Raw genomic sequence first — 17,766 nt, forward strand, 5'->3', positions numbered from 1 at the left:
TTATTTATTTATTTATATAGCACAATTCATACACATTGCTAATTCAAAGGGCTTAACAAATGTGCAGATGAAAGAACATAGAAAAATAAAAGATAGAAAAAACACTACGCTAAAAGAACATAGGATAAATGAAATAAATAAATAAATAAAAAAGCAGAGTGTACTAGATCAGTTAACAAAAGGCATCTGAGAACATTAAGGTCTTAAGTCTAGACTGAGAACTGAGCAGCACGGCAGTTAAATGCTGCTTCACCATGTTTATTTCTGATAGCAGGTATTACCAACAGATTTCTTTCCAGTGATCTGAGTGGTCTAGCAGGTGTGTACTGCTGAATTATATCTGAGAGGTAATTTATTCCTGCCCCATTTAGGGATTTATAAACTAACCAACTGTGCTTTTAAGTAAATGTAATGACTTACTAGAAGCCAGAGTGAGAACTTCGAATCACTGGGTTGTCATTTGTGGCTAGATGAATGACAAGCAACAGGTAGAAATCCCCAGGGTACTAAATTACAGCGGGTGTTAATTCAGAGCAGAGCCCCTTGTGCTAATTGTGTCTTTAAGTTTAATTAGATTAGGACCTTGGGCAACAGTTTGAAATTTCTAGACATGTACTAATGGTTTTGTCTAGCCTCTTGTGGTAGAAAGTAGGAATTGTTTTTTTCTGCCTTTTTCCTTATTTTTTTGCACTTCACTGTAATTAGAAAAGCTTACTGAGTCATATTTAAACAGTGAGTGAGTGTCGTCAGCAGTAAGCCTAAGACATTAGTTGTAGTACACAGATATTTGGAATGGATTCCATCCCTTGCAGAGCCTTCTGAAGGGACACTGGGTCCGTGCCCTATCACTCCCATCCAACTGGAGCTGTGTTATGTGGTGGAGCTGAACACTTGCGTCGCCCTATTTGCATCGCTCGTTACAATGAATCACACCGAAATAGGTTCATTACTTTACGTACAGTACTTCTAATAGAATTTAAATGGTGACAGAATGTGATTTACACATTTAATTTGTATTAAAAACGGTAATTCAGGAACATACAACTTTGTCATACATATAAATATTTATTATATCATTTTCATTTGCTGTCAATAACTTTAAAGAATGAGTAATAATAATAATAATAGGGACTGCCGTACACTTACTCTACCCCATACCCCATACTAGCATTTAGATGTAATTTATATTATTGCCAGCATCAACATGTTTTTCTGTTCCTACTCTCCTTCCCCCTGTAACAGTAACCCTATGAGCTCAGTGTATACCCACTAAGCTGTTTTTTTTATGTATCATGTACTGTATATACCACCTGATATCTGTATATATACGTATATTATGTACATCTACCAAATGCATGCTGTGTACAACAACTGTTGTTTCCTTCCCCCTTCTGCCACACCACCCTCCCCCCATCCCCCCCTCCTATCTCCACCCGGCCGACCTCAAGCAGATGGGCCCCCCCTTATGTGCCGCGGTTCTGCTTAAGGTTCCTTCCTGATCCTGACTAACAGGGAGTTTTTTCTTGCCCCTGCTGCCATTGTGCTTGCACTAAGGGGGTCCAGGCTCTGGGCTCTGTAAAGCGCCTTGAGACAATTGTATTGTTATGGCGCTATATAAATAAAATTGAATTGAATTGATGAATTGTAAATGTTTGACACATTCACCAGTCCTTTGCTAGGCTTTCACAAAAGGTATTTGGTCTAGTTAAGGTAAGCTAAGGATTTGCCATGTCTATCAGGATCACCAGAGGCAATACATGCAATTGGATGTCGGCTGACTATATTGAAAATAAATCCCTTCTTCTCTTTGTACGATGAATTCCAGTATGTGCCACGCAGCGTCCCCCTCCGCTCGGGATTGATTTGGTCCTGACACTTCTTTTGACAAGTTAGTTAACAGAGTCAAGTTCGGAGGTGTTCTTTGGAGCACTGTATTCTGCAAAACAACAAATATGCCATTAGTGTTTGTCTTACAACAACAAGTCTATGTTATGTACTCATAATGTATCAAAACTAGGTTAGACTAATGTAATGTTTCATTTACTTAAACTAAAACGCTGATAATTGGCAACCTTCTGAAAATGATGGAAGGAGAATTTGTGTTTCACCTTTAAACACATCCATTTTTGGATGGAGGCAAATTACTCCAGAGCACTCTGGTAGTTTGTATAACTTTATTCTAGCCTAAATGCATGTTATTGAATACAGCTAGGTCTTCATTCACAATGAGACAAAGCCTAATTGGCACAACATAATCGTATCAAATGTATCTAATCTAATCTAATTTATAAGATCCAACACATACAATAAAATGACAAGTCTTATCTCTTTGGAAAGCTCTAATGATGAAAACAGTGTAACGGTGTATTTCCAAATACTGATTTACTTCTGGTACATGAAAAGTTTAGTGGTTGGTAGATCTATACTTCCCCATGAAAGGCCAAAACGTTCTAATTTCATCAATTAAAACCATAACAACCGTGTTTCTAGATCGTCAGACCTTTATAACTTGAAATGAAGATAAAATAACCCAGCACTTATTAGTGATGGCAAAGGATTAGAAAGTACTGTTGTATAACAATATTGCCGTCTGATGTTAGCAACTTTACCTGGAATCTACAGTTGTATGCAAATGTTTGGGCACCCCTGAGAAAAATACATAGTTTAAGTTTAAGTTGATACATTTAAGTTTTTGCCCTATTACTTTTTAACCCATTAACTTAAAAAGAGAAGAAAAAAAAGTAGTCATGGCATGTTCAAATGTTTGGGCATCTTTCCACAGTCTCAGAATATACCATTAACTCTGTAAGACATATTTAACTCTTTCCAACTTATAAGGCAGGTGAATAATTATCATTTGAAATGGTCAGCTCATAACAATTCTAGAGGCTGGCACTGTCTGACTGAGTCCTTCTAAATCTCTCTTCTGCTTCTCCTCCTCCCTCCCTCCCTCCCTCCTGGGGTTAAAAAATACAGATGTTTTTTTCACCTGAGTGAGCAGGCAGACATCTGGAAAGAGTATATGCACCCAACCCTGCACAGGGAGTTCTACACTCTTTTCATGCATACTGATATGATTGAGTATCAAGTCATGGGCGACTATTTTGTCCCGTTGAGATACGTACATAGATGACAGGGCAACTGTCGGGTTGATAAACTACCCTGGGGCTACTATTTTTTTTCTCAGGTTGAGATCTTGCAGAGCTCAAACACTTATCCATATCGCAGCATCATAGACTGTTTAATGAAGTCTGATCACCGCACCCAGGGATCACTGCTGGGCATGTGGATAGAGCAGATCCAACCAGCGTTAATATTGGGCTGACACAGCGTGCAGCGTTTAGAGTGGCAGAATTGTTGACACCAATTCACAGCGATATATTTATATAAGAAATATTTATGTCAAACGACACTGATATTAAAATATGAGTGACCCAATCGAAGAAGGAATTCAGTCTAATGTGCAGTGATGCTGTGTTATACAAAAAAGTTTCTGAATCCCCCGCTGTAAGACTGGGTCCCGCTCAGGCATTGCGGTTTGACACTGTGAAATAGCCAATCGATAGAGAGTATCTACAAAAGAAATAGCCAATCGATAGAGAGTATCTACAAAAGAAATATCCAATCGATAGAGAGTATCTAAAAAGAAATAGCTAATCGATAGAGAGTGTCTAAAAAGAAATAGCCAATCGATAGAGAGTATCTAAAAAGAAATAGCAAATCGATAGAGAGTATCTAAAAAGAAATCGCTAATCGATAGAGAGTATCTAAAAAGAAATAGCCAATCGATAGAGAGTATCTAAAAAGAAATAGCCAATCGATAGAGAGTATCTACAAAAGAAATAGCCAAGCGATGGAGAGTATCTACAAAAGAAATAGCCAATCGATAGAGAGTGTCTAAAAAGAAATCTCTATTCCAGCTGGGACACATGTAATGTATTTTTTTAGGGAGGCTATCTATTATTATCGTCATGGTGATGCCATAATGATGCCTTTGCGGTACCTTACGATAAGAACCCGTTTGCATTCAAACATTATGACTTGGCTGTATCAGATGTTTTTCACAGTTTTAGAAACAAACCAAACCCCAAACTGTTTCCACCAACCATCTCCACATTTTTAAGATCTACATGCACATGATTGTGATCCTCAAACAAACTGCTTCAAGACCTTATGACAGTCACATGTGGTGAACACTGTTTTTCCCTCGGGTTAGAAGAGGATTGAACTAGAAAGATATAATTGCTAGATATTCTCGCAATCTAGTTCAAAGTAATAACACTGTATAGCTATTTGTGAAATAACTACAGCCCTGTGTGTGAATTTGTGATATGTTTAACTGTGTTCAGCATGCACAAATGGGTGAAATTCCAATAGACAAGTTATACTGTGATGGAGAATAAAACAAGATAAATTAAATTATTGGAGTCAAAGTTTCATTTATTAACAAATGTCAAAATATACAAACAGCCATGTACGAAACACATTTCATAGTAAGAATTGAAAACAAAAGACAGAAAATACAACGCATTTTACAACAGGAGCACTCGTCCACAGTTTGAGACTACATGGACTACGTAATTTCCTGTTTGACAGTGTTGGCTGTATGCTTTTACCTGCTGTGTAGCCTTTTGACCACCCTTGCTAACTGCTTCTGAACTTAAGTTGGCCGGCTAGCTACTCCTAGTTGGCTTCCAGTGTGTGCCATGGCATCACCTCATGCTAGCTGTCTGTTGCCTGGCACGTAATATGTTTAGCTACTCCCCAACCTCCTTAAGTGGTCGTAAAACTTTTAACAAATGTAGACTATTGGTAAGTCTGGAGGCGAGGATAAACGCTCTTCAATCGCGTCTCCTCAATGTAGACCAAATTAGCTTGTTAGCTTTAAATTGCGAAAGGTAAATGGGAATTGGGAAAGTTCTGCCCATATCTATTCACATTGAAATGGTTATTTTACCCAGAATATCTAAGCAAACTACTGTAAACCTCTCTGATAGAGGTATCAGTTAGAGTTAGGTATCAGTTAATATCCAAATATGGCTAAAATCAGATAAATACCTAGCTTTGAATGAGTCTACCCCTCCAAGTCATGTGGACGTGGAGGTGGAGTAGCAACAATTTTCCTTGCCAATTTAGAGACCTGAATTTAAATTTAAATCATTTTAAGTTATCATACTTCATTTTGCACACCAAAACTAAACACCCAAATCCAGTGACACTCTACCGATGCCCTGGCCCCTACACTGAATTCTCATCTGAATGATCAGACTTCCTACCCACCCCCTGGGTATAAACTCAGATAAAATCCACATGGAAGGAGACTTTAATATCCTATACTATAATACATGGACCATGGAAATGAACAGCTTTGCAATCGCATTCCAATCACTAAAAGACTCTTGGGTGTTCCCAACATGTAAACCACACCAACTCATCGCTGTTACCACAAGATTGACCTTGTATTACACTCCTTACATACATTACCACCTCATATTGACCTACTAAGAGGTGGTGTCACAAATGTGCTACGCTCAACCCTTGACACTGTTGCACCACTGAAAAATAGAGTAAGAAAACAGAAAAGATCCAACCCATGGTACACTGACCAGACTTGTGCACTTAAACAAACTACTACGAGAAGGAAAATTATTCTGCATTGATTGAAAACAATAAAAACAACTAAAGGTTTCTCTTGTAATTGAACATTCTGTTCCTATAAGCTCTAGCAGTAATGATGTTATGACCTTTTTCAACAAACTTTTAACAATAAGAGAAAAAAAATGCATAGTCTCCTCCCCCTCCATGACCCTGCAGCCCTTCCGGGATGCACTATGACTACCTCTGTAACACCCCCACAACCTGGTACACTCCTACAATCACCATGACTACCTCTGCAACACCCCCACAACCTGGTGCACTCCTGGAATCACTATGACTACCGCTGTAACACCCCCACAACCTGGTACACTCCTTGAATCACTATGACTACCGCTGTAACACCCCCACAACCTGCTGCACTCCTGGAATCACTATGACTACGTCTGTAACACCCCCACAACCTGGTACACTCCTGGAATCACCATGACTACGTCTGTAACACCCCCACAACCTGGTGCACTCCTGGAATCACCATGACTACGTCTGTAACACCCCCACAACCTGCTGCACTCCTGGAATCACCATGGCTACCGCTGTAACACCCCCACAACCTGCTGCACTCCTGGAATCCTTCACACCCATTGACCTCCCTGAACTCAATTCCTTGATCTTCTTATCTAACCCTTTCCATATTCGAGACTTAAGACATTCCTCTTTAGTGCTTCCAATAGACATGAATAATGCATCAAAAACCTGTCACAACATTCTTCACTTGTTCTTGCTGGCCATGATGTTGTGTTTCGCAGGAGTGGGCTACAGACAGCGCATGTTGTACCGTGAAGGAGTGCCTTTACGGATTCCAGGTACAGCATATGGCGTGTTTTGCCGCTGTCGTTGGCCAGTTGTGCCCTGTTATTGCATCCTGCCACCCTACTATGGTACTAGTAGAACCGAACAGGAAATACAGTCGCTCGCAGACTAACACAGGAGTTCAAACTGGGTCATTGGGGCAGCACCTGAAAATTGTTAGAATTAGCATAACATTTTGATGGGTTTGTCAGCAGGATTGGCGAAATGTTATGGACTTACTAATTGATAGGTCAGTTGATGAACATCTGTTTGCTATCTAGATTTGTGCTACAAGGAGTCATTGTTGTACTGACTGACAGAAAGTTTGTCCCAGATGAAATCTATGCCGTAGAATATGGGGGTTTGGTATGTGTGGTGATTCGGTGTATCAGAGTTGTGTGTTGACTCCTACCAGTCATGTCTGAAAGAACCTTGTTATAACCTGGGATCAAACCAAAGACCTTCAGAACTTCAGAAACTACCTTCTGGTTACAAGACTTGTGCTGAGTAAGTAAGTGACTTGTATTAGGAAAGCCTACATGTACATTCAAAATGTTATGGTTATTCTAACAATATTCAGGTGCTGCCCCAATGTGTTAGTCTATGAGTGACTGTTTCCTGTTCGGTTCAAAATGCAAAGGGATGGGTCAGTTCGCCATCAATATTGTAAACTGTATTCATTTTGAATCTACTGAACGCGAGAGGTTGAGATAATTAGATTTACCTAGTTCATTCATTCATTTTGGGTAGCTGTCTCTGACATATTCAATGTGCTTGTATTACTCACACAGGCAAAAACAACCCCACTATTGCCATCATTTAATTTGAAAATGTCAAATTCTGTGTGATTACCATTATAATTACTGAATTCCGTGATTCCGTCCGCGGAAATCAAAGGGTCATACATCTGAATGAACCTATTTGATGCCCACAAACAAGCAGCATTTAAAAAGATATCCACTTCCGTTTCCATGACCTAGATGACCTAAATGTTATTAAGTAATGGCTGTTGAAGAGATCTGGAACACGAAGACAATGTTCAGATAAAACTGCATGACTGCAGCAAAGCAAAACCCCTAATTTGGGATATCCGGGAATCCATCTCACTAAACATTTTTAAAAGAAAGATTAAAACGTATCTTTTCACCTTAGCCTTTTACTAGCTATGACTTACTGCTGCATTTTATCTTTTTTTAAAAATATATTTTAGTTTGATCTTCATCGTGATATAACGTAATATTAAGGGGATGGGTAAACTATATCTCTGCAGAGTTTTATTTTCTGATTATTCTATTTTTTCTTATCTTAAATCTTTATGCACTCTATCCCTGTTTTTATATTAATTTAATTTTAATTGATGCACTCTATCCCAGTTTTTCTGTTTATGTTTCTTTTTTCTGTTTATCATTTCTTTGCTGTTAAGCACTTTGAGCTGCATTGTTTAGCATGAAAGGTGCTATACAAATAATGTTTCCTATAATATGACTAAATTGACCTGCGGGAAGGTTTAGCTGACACAGCTCTGGTGGTGCACTATTCACTATTCAATGTTGCTTGCACAGACAGGGTCTCCCTGTACACCAATCGGAGGGGAACTTCACCATTTATTTGAAGACTTCCTCACAAAAGTCAATGTCTAAAAGTATATATAGTAAAACTACGTTTTGATAAGCCAGGGTATTTTTGAAAGTAAGTGGACATATGTAGTTAACAGATTGTGCTGTTTGGAGAAAAAGGAACAGCATTTGATTAACAGAACCCCTTCACAACTGTTCAGCATGCGGGCGGATTCATTCTACTTTGGGATCGCCCATCAGCCAGTGGCACAGAAAACATCATACAAACAGAGGAAATGATGGCTTCCAATAAATAACAGAACAATTCTGGATGCAAAAAGAATGCATTAAGAAACAGAAGCCTGAATGTTGTTGGTTTCTACAACAGGACTATGATCCCAAGCATACTTCAAAATTTGGAGTGCCCCAGAGTCCCCAAACTTCAGAGAAAATCTGTGGGTAAATCTTAAAAAATCTGTGCATGCTTGACAGCCTAAAATGAACTCACACCTTGAAGTGATCTGCAAGGACGAGTGGTACAAGTTGTGATATCTGCCAAAGGAGTAATACTATGGTCTGACTTAGTAGGATGCCCAAACTTTTGCTCATGCCACAGTTTCTGTTAAAGTTGCATTAGTTTTTCAGTTTATGAAATATAAAGTCAGAATGCAGGTTTTTCAGTTTAGGAAATATAAAGTCAAAATGCAGGTTTTTCAGTTTATGAAATATAAAGTCAGAATGCAGGTTTGCAGCATGGGTTCTATTTACTTATTTTCACTTCTCAAATCAACACAATAAAAAAAGCAACAATCATACAACTGTACTTTGGATTGTAAAGTATCAAGTATATAATGAGCTAGTTGTGTTACTTACTGGTGATCAAGCAGATGTATCAACCAGTGAAGACCATATATTGTTTTTTTTTTCTTTCAATGTTGGTCTAATTACAAAATACAGCATCTGGGTGTCAGTGTCAACTGAACAGGGTAATAACATTGCAAGAAGTTTCCAGCAGTGCTAGGCAGTGGCAGGAATGAAAATATATTACTTATAGTTATTGTGAAGTTCGCTATCTGGCAAGGTTACAGAAGCTAACTAGCTAGATAATTGTCACATCCTTCATCTCTACTTTGTCAGTCATTACTATTGAAAACATTACTTACCATGTTCTGGGTATTCTTCTGTGCAAGTTCCAACACTGACTTTCCTCTGTATGGTTTCATCTTTTGTGTGTGAGACAGCCTTGTTACAATAGATGGGCACTTTATGACTGTAAGGCAGACTGTAGTAAATGAGGTGAGGCTAAACACTGATAAAGTGGCCATATTACCTACTGTTAATTGTTTACCTAAATGTATCTCTTTATCTGTTTATCAAATGATGATTACTAACCAAAATTTCTCTCTCTTATAGCGTGACCTTTGCCCACAAATACCGAAGGCTGTGAAAACATTGTTCTTCATCACCATAGCCATTAAGTACATATACACATATTAGGCAGCCAAGCTCAGCACACTCACTTTGTCTCCTTTCTTCTCCTCCTAGTCTAGACTGTTTGCGCTGTGGGATGCTGCTGTAGTCTCCCCACCTGATCTACACACACACACACACACACACACACACACACACACACTCCTAGTCTAGACTGTCTCTGCTGTGGGATGCTGCTGTAGTCTCCCCACCTGATCTACACACACACACACACACACACACTCCTAGTCTAGACTGTCTCTGCTGTGGGATGCTGCTGTAGTCTCCCCACCTGATCTACACACACACACACACACACACACACACACACTCCTAGTCTAGACTGTCTTCACTGTGGGATGCTGCTGTAGTCTCTCCACCTGATCTAAACACACACACACACACACACACACACACACACACACACACACACACACACACACACACACACACACACACACACACACACACACACACACTCCTAGTCTAGACTGTTTGCGCTGTGGGATGCTGCTGTAGTCTCTCCACCTGATCTACTTGCAGAAACCCTCTGCCTGCACCTACTCATCCCCACTGTGGTCATGCATTCATTCCATACCGTTCATGATACACATATATATATACAGTGGGGAAAATACACACTTGCTAGGGGTTCAAATACTTATTTTCTGCATCAAATGCAAATTAAGTCATAAATGTTATAAAATGCAGTTTTCTGGATTTTTTTGTTGATATTCTGTTTCTCACTGTTAAAATACACCTACTATTACAATTATAGATCACACATTTCTTTGCAAGTGGCCAAACTTGCAAAATCGGCAGGGGTTCAAATACTTATTTTCCCCACTGTATATATCCCTATCATTATTACTAAATCTACAGTAGCTCCTATATTCAGTTTAATTCGATGAATATGGCTATACAATAATAATGGCAATTTTGCATTTATCAATATGAACTGAATCACTTGTTTAACAATTTGGCCGTCCATGTGATCGTTCAGCAAAATTGACTTCTATTGGTGCGACTCTCTTTCTGTTTGGCTCAGATTTATAAACTCGTCCGCTTTCACCCATTGGAGCATGCGACTTGTCGTTAGTCACGTAGAACCTCTGCTCAATTTCAAGAAACAGCCCACCAACACATTTACAATGGAGAGCTACTCAGCTTCAATGCCATATGAAATGTGTTTTTCATAGTAAAATGGTTACATTTAACCTTTTCATCTTGCTATTTATGTCATGTACTGTGATGTTTTGGCTATATCACCCAGCCCTACCACAACTATTACATGAAATGAGTTCAGACTGTTAGCCCTAAATAAAAAAGACAGACCCCTTGCTCTTTGGCAGCCAGTGTTATCTTAAGGAGGAAGTCCTCTTCAAGGAATGGCCGGACAGCATCATGGATGATGACCACCTTTGGTTTCTGCAATTTGGGACCAACTCCTGGTTCACTGAAGGCCAGCAATCCGTTGAAAATGGACCGATGTCTGGTTGGTCCTCCTTCCACTATTTTGACTTTGGTGTGGTTGTATTTGTGAAGAATGTCTGCCATCATGTCGTGACTCTCCTTGGCAACCACAACAACAATATTGTCAATCCAACACACTCTGAAAATAGAAATGTACAAATGTATTTAATAACATTCAGATACATGCATACATTTCATATAAATGGCATATATTTTGCTGTATGCAAAAGTTTGGGCACCCCTGACAGTGTTTCCCTTTTCCCCCCAACACCGGTGTTGTTGTACACCTGGACAAGCGCAGGCCTGCAGCCCTGGACCCTCAGAGATTATCTTTAATAGATTTTCTTTTAGTTAGTTAGTAGTTTAATAGATTTTCTTTTAGTTAGTAGTAGTAGTATTTTTTAATGATTCTGGCACTAAAAATAGCTTATGCTGTAGTCTATCTGCATATGATGTTTATAAATATTGATATATTAACCTATATTTTCTCTTCTTTAATTCAATTAAATTCCATTTTATTTACATAGCTCCAAAACAGTACAATTGTAAAAGGCGCTTTACTTAATACAAATAGTAAATAAACTAATTCATACTGTACAAGTATTATTTAAAATCAGCTTTAGTTCATTTGTGTAGCCTACTGAGTACTATGCCCTGAGACCCACCTAGCTGACCCATTCCACTGCACAATGTTGCTTGCATAAATAAGATCCAAGTTAAAATTGTGTTGTTTGGCCACAACCACCAAAGTGCTCTGCAGGGAGGAATGGGTAACAAATTATACATTATAAGGAAAATACACTTAAAAAATAATAAAGAATAAAGCACTCCAGTAGCAGGTAATAGGTTGAGTATGAAGTATGAGCGGCATGACTTTTCTCAACGGTTTCTGGCTAATTTGACCATAAGGAACAAATCTAGGGTGCTGTCATTTACTGTCACCCGAGCGAACGTCGAGATTTTGCCACGCCCTTTTAGCACTCGAGCTCGTCCGTATCTCAGCTTCTGAAAGTCGTAGACACTTGAATTCGGTCTCAAATGACAGGAATACGCATGTTTATATATGCACTATGAAGGTTTCTAGGCTCTAAAACCTTTACCTTTCGAGATATTCAAGATTTTTTGGGGGGGATATTCGCGTGGGGCGCAAAAAGCTTCAAATCTTGAATGTCTTGAATATCTCGAAAAGTAAAGGTTTTAGAGCTTAGAAACCTACATAGTGTATATATAAACATGCATAATCCGGTCATTTTAAGACAAAATTCAAGTGTCTACGACCTTCAGAGGCTGAGATACAGATGCACTGGAGGCGCGCTAAAAGGGCGTGGCAAAACCTCCATGTTCGCTCGGGTTACAGTAAACAACTAGCCTGGGTGCCAGCCGAACTTAGCCCCGCCCACAACATTTGAGGTCGGGAAGTTCGGTCTGGCATTGCTCCGTTGGGGCGAAACTATGCCCGAACAGAAGCTGTTCGGACCAATCAAATTGTCAGGGCAGGCTTCATACGATGATGGACAGATGATCAACAGTAACGTAATCAACCACGTCACCAAAGAGCGCTTGGGTTGAATTCGTTTTCAACAAACATGGCTGCCGCTGGAGAGCTGAGATGTGTAGATTCTGCCATCAAGTCTGTTTTAGAAGACATCGACAGCGCATTCATTTTGAAAGAGGAACAGAGAAACGCGATCAAGGCATTTGTCGATCGAAAAGATGTTTTTGCTGTGCTTCCTACGGGATTCGGTAAAAGTTTAATTTATCAGCTGGCCCTGGTCACATACTACGTTGGCCTGATTGGTTGTAGGTCTATCCAATTGAGCGAAGAGGCTTTTTTTTCCTGGTTCGGTTGAAACACGCCCCATAATCACAGCCCAATGGAGCAGTATCAGACTCATATTCTGACTAGAATTATGAGTATGACAACGTCAGGCTAGTAAACAGCAGCACCCTAGTTTTGTTCCTCAGGGTCAAATTAGCCAGAAACCATTAAGAAAAGTCGTGCCGCTCATAATGCATACCCAACTTGAGCCTGCTAGTGGAGTACTTTTTGCGCCCAACACAAATAAAAATTAAAAAAATGTCTTAAATATTTTGAAAAGTAAAGGTTTTAGAGCTTAGAAACATTCATGCTGCATATATAAACATTACTTGTTTTTAGACCAAATTCAAGTGTCTACGACCTTCAGATGCTCTGGACGCGCGCTAAAAGGGTGTGGCAAAATCTCGATGTTCGATCGGGTTACAGTAAACGACAGCACCCTAGTTTTGTTCCTCATGGTCAAATTAGCCAGAAACCATTGAGAAAAGTCATGCCACTCATACTTCATACTCAACCTATGGGCTGCTACTGGAGTAAAGAGAGTCTTAATCATCTGTAAGAAATGTGTTTGATGGTGATTGATGGGGTGTTCAGTTTAGTAACCTGATACTGCTTGTTTTTTCACGCACTGAGCCACTTAAAACCTGCTTTTCTAGAATATACACTTACATAGAACAAAAAAGGTTAATTCATGAGTAAAATTCTATAAACTAAAATAATGTCCCTATGTGTTTTGAACATGTTTGATACTTTGACAGTGTCCCATATAAAGAATGCTTTGACTGCTCTGTGAGTCTTCTTAGCTTGGCAACCTACTTAGTCATACGTTATCATGTACATACACCACAGCATCGATAGGGACTAGGATATGTGAGAAGATTGTGCCAAGAAACCAAACTTCAAGTTTTTAGCCTGAGCGGTTCTTGAGAAATTGCAATGTGTCAGTTGCTACAACACCCTATGGACGAAATTTGTAGGGCTGGACCCGAATATTCGGCTATTTTGATATTCGTTTGTTGGGTTGGTATTCGGTGCTCAAATTTGGGAATTCAGATATACTTATTTTTTCTAAATGTTGGCTATCAATAAAGGTGTAAAATGCATTTGGTCAGCAGATTCTTCTACTATTATTTGTTGCGATTTAATTTATTTGAATTGATTTAATTAATTAATTTGAAAAATAAGCCTATACCATCTCAGCTTGCCCGGCTGATATCTCTCTCACGCGTGTCTTAAAGGAGAAATACAGAGTTCTGTTCCAAAACTAGTAAGCTAACTACCTAAAAGGCATGCAAAAACCTTGCAAACACCACCAACAGCCCAGTTGACACTGATAGAAGCTTACCAACACACTAACTGGTGTCGTTTGGCAGTATAGCTGGCAATGCCATCCGTGTGAAAGCTTTTCTTCCATGTTTTGGTATTCCAGCCCTACACAGAACCACATAGGGCATATCCTGGATGGCTAGTGGGGAAGACACAGGTGTTTATCTGTCCTTCACATGACCATATGCTATCAAAATGAAAAATGAATCCTAGTTGCCTATAAAACCACACCTCAAAAAGTGTCAAATTGTTGCATAGTGTCACTTTAAACCTTACATTGCCACTTGCTAGTTTTAAACCAGAGCTACATTATTTTGTGGTGGCACTACTGCTAGCTAAGTAACATCATCAATGTTTTGCACGCACCACTGATATTTATATCGTAGTTAGTAGCTCCTAAATCAAAATGTTGTCACACAGAGTGATGTTTTCACCATGGACAACCAAACAATATCCACCATACTTTGCTTGTTGATAGTGTAAGGTGGGGACTTTAACATCAGTAATGCCCTTCCACTGTTGCGTGACATAGCTATCATTTTGTCATATTTGTGTTTTTGAAAAGTATTTTAAACCACCGCTGTGCTGGAATCTAATCAGCAGTGATAAGAAGGGTGTTTGTTAATTGGACATATCTAAATGTACCGCAAACCGGCCAATGGCCCGATTCTAAAGTTACAAATTGGTTGACTGAAGCTTTGCAGCTAATTCTTCATAAGTAGCCTATAAACTAAGCTGCTGCTGAAGATATAACGTCACAAGTCAGGTTACTTTCAAAATACTAATGACCGCTTCCAATTTCTTAATAATAAATAATACATAAATATGCACAGCTTCTCATATTGACCTTTTTTTTTACGAGAGTAACGTAAGCATAATTGCACTGATGTATACTATAACTGTCAATGCTTAAATTAAACCCATTCACAATTAAATAGCAAAATCGAGTGGAAGACACTACTCTGTCTTCAGTCGCAACAATGTTTTAGTTACGTTACATTTCAAAAACAATTACCACCATTTGATACTGATCCTCGTCAAAACTGATGCGTTCTGCTCAACACAATCATGGGCACACAACATGTGTCTTAAACTATTATTATTATTTACTACAATTGGATGATGTCCTATCTTCCGTCTGTCTATGCGCCATAACCATCAAATACATACAACAGGCATGTAATGTTACAGAACGCAGCTAACATTAGCTTTTTAGGCTGCAACATACATTATAGCCTTGGCTATATGTCAACTCATCAGTTAACTCGGGACAGGCTAATATTACATGTCTCTCATTGTTAATGTCACAGAAACGCGCTAGCTACATGGAGTCCTCACAAAGTGTGTTAGTAGCCTACTTGTTTATGACATAAGGCTACAGCTACACTGTTTTGATTGACTTCAGCTCAGCAGCTGAGGGGAGACACTAATTATGTGATTGTGCTTTAGCAATCACACACTATTCTTCCTAAGCTCATGATAACGACACCATTCTAGACTTCACAGGGCTGCCCTAATGCCTTGTACATGACTGACATGTTGATTAAATGCATGTTTGATTCGATGACATCATGAACACAAAGTAGGCCTAACAGAGTTAAAAATTAATATTGAACTCTATTCTAAACTCAGTTAGCTAGTTGATTCTATTTAGAGCACAGGCCAGTAATGAAATCTTCAGCTATTGTGGACTTTACCAACACATGGAGATATCTCTGCATTGAACTTTCCAATGCCCATTGTGATAAATAATACTTTGTGGGGTAACGTGTGGTGTTTTGGATTTTAAATGGTCTGTCTGTATCATCTTGTTGCAAGCTGTGATAGTCAGGAGTGCAGGTTAGTGAAAACTTCTTCATGTGAATGATAAGGAAATAATGATACAGAAAGAAGTGCAAAAAATGCATAGATGGCTACACTACAGAATAAAAGAAAAATGCATGGGGAAAACACGGGGAAGAATAAGCTGTCGTAGTATTTCTTCTAAATAAGCAGTTGAAATGCCCAGTTCATGTGTAGTGGCATTGGTTTGTGTGTGTGATTTCGTGGGCAGAAGTGTAATTATTTTACTTTATTATATTTAGAAATGTACTTCTAAATCTGTTTAATACAATAGTTGGTAACTTTTTCGATAGATTGCTCAATGTACCCCTAATTTGGGGCCAATATGTTATTTCGAGCATAACATTCATGAGTGCATAGCAGCGCGCCCTGTACGTAAGCTTAAATTGATGGTAACGTTACTATGTCATCGCGGTGTTTTCAAATGGGAACACCATTAGTGACTGTAAAATAATTAAATTACCTCTCAAAGGCATGAATTGTGTAACTGATCAAAGGCCTTCCAAGAATCCTGCAGAATTGTTTCGGTGTGGAGAGTCCGGTTCTCTCGCCGGAGCCTGCGGCTGGCAATACTACAGCTACAGGGAAATTGACGGGACAGCGTTCTTGAGTGGACTCGCTCAAACAGTCCTCATGTTGTCGTTCAACAGGCCACTCTGAACACGAGTCATGTCTCTCCATTCCAAATAATTCCACGTGAAAAGTGTTTTTACCAACCGCAGAAATCCAATAATAAACGTGTGAAGCTATCTCCGTTGTTTTGAAGTATTACAGCAGTGTCAGGGTAGTGGCAATGAGGAGCAGAGTAGCAGCGTTAAACTAGCCTAAATATAGACGGTCGCTTCCGGTCTCGACTTTTGCATGGGAGAAGGTGAAAATTCAAAGTAAAAGCCCAAAAATACTGTGGTATAACAGCACGAACGAAATGATCATACCTTATTTTAATCCATATGGCGGTAAAGCATTTTGACATTTGATGTTCTAAAAATATATGTAGGCCTAAACACCCCAATGTTGTCAGGCTATGTTTTATTTCTATGCTTTAGTGTGGTATATCAAACTACACCATTTCGCAATTGTTCAGAGAAATATCTCGCCATAAAACTAAAAACATAGCCTACCTCCTTTCTAACGGCACTTCTGTCACTGCGCAATAAAGTAAGAATAAATAAATAGAACAACTTTAAGAAGGGTTTAAGACTGCTGTGTTCACACTGTGCGGCGGACTGTCTGCTTAGCAGTCAGAATACTGGTCAACGATGTTTCAGCATTCAGCGGCTAAATGTAACGGCGGTCAGGCAAAGGACTGTTGGACACTGCGGTGATTTTACTCTTTACTCTTTTACTGAATGACAGACAAATACAAACATGTCACCAGAAAGGGGTCGATGCACGCAGGTATGGGTATTGTAAAATATCGCACGTTCTAAAATCCTGCTCAGTTTTGGTACATTTAGCATTATCATATGGGGAAAAAAGCACGACAATATTCAAATGTCACTTTTTCAAACATTTAGAGAGATATTCATGTAAATTCATGCAATAACTTTTCCAAGGATAATGTTTGGCAGTAACACAAAGTTGTTGAATAATATAAATGTTTCATCTAAATGTAAATGTTAAATATAAAACAATTTACCCACTCAATATAGGGGTCAAATCTCTTTGTTAGAGGGTGTAGAACATGATTCTGATAGAAAAAGGGGGGGATGGTTCTCCGCGTGGTGTCTTTCATGTTAGTTGCCTATTGACCTCTACAGGCCTAATTGACATACAATGATACTGCAAAAGTTGTTAGGCTGAGAAAACTACACAATTCCCTATTGTATATTT

The 17,766-nt window shown here is 39.0% G+C and overlaps 1 protein-coding gene across 1 annotated transcript in view; it reads right to left on the reverse strand.

Annotated features, from left to right (window-relative positions):
- The window catches only part of crppa (CDP-L-ribitol pyrophosphorylase A), a 36,388-nt gene extending 19,533 nt beyond the window's left edge, over positions 1-16,855 (reverse strand). The window contains exons 1-2 of the mRNA XM_012820541.3: positions 16,397-16,855; positions 10,809-11,085 (exon numbers count right to left, since the gene is read on the reverse strand). Coding sequence (XP_012675995.2) covers positions 10,809-11,085; positions 16,397-16,614 — 495 coding nt within the window. The 5' untranslated portion in view covers positions 16,615-16,855. The remainder of the gene's footprint in view (positions 1-10,808; positions 11,086-16,396) is intronic.
- Between the last annotated feature and the right edge of the window lie 911 nt (positions 16,856-17,766).

Source organism: Clupea harengus, chromosome 11, assembly GCF_900700415.2.
Source record: "Clupea harengus chromosome 11, Ch_v2.0.2, whole genome shotgun sequence".
Classification (NCBI taxonomy): Eukaryota; Metazoa; Chordata; class Actinopteri; order Clupeiformes; family Clupeidae; genus Clupea; species Clupea harengus.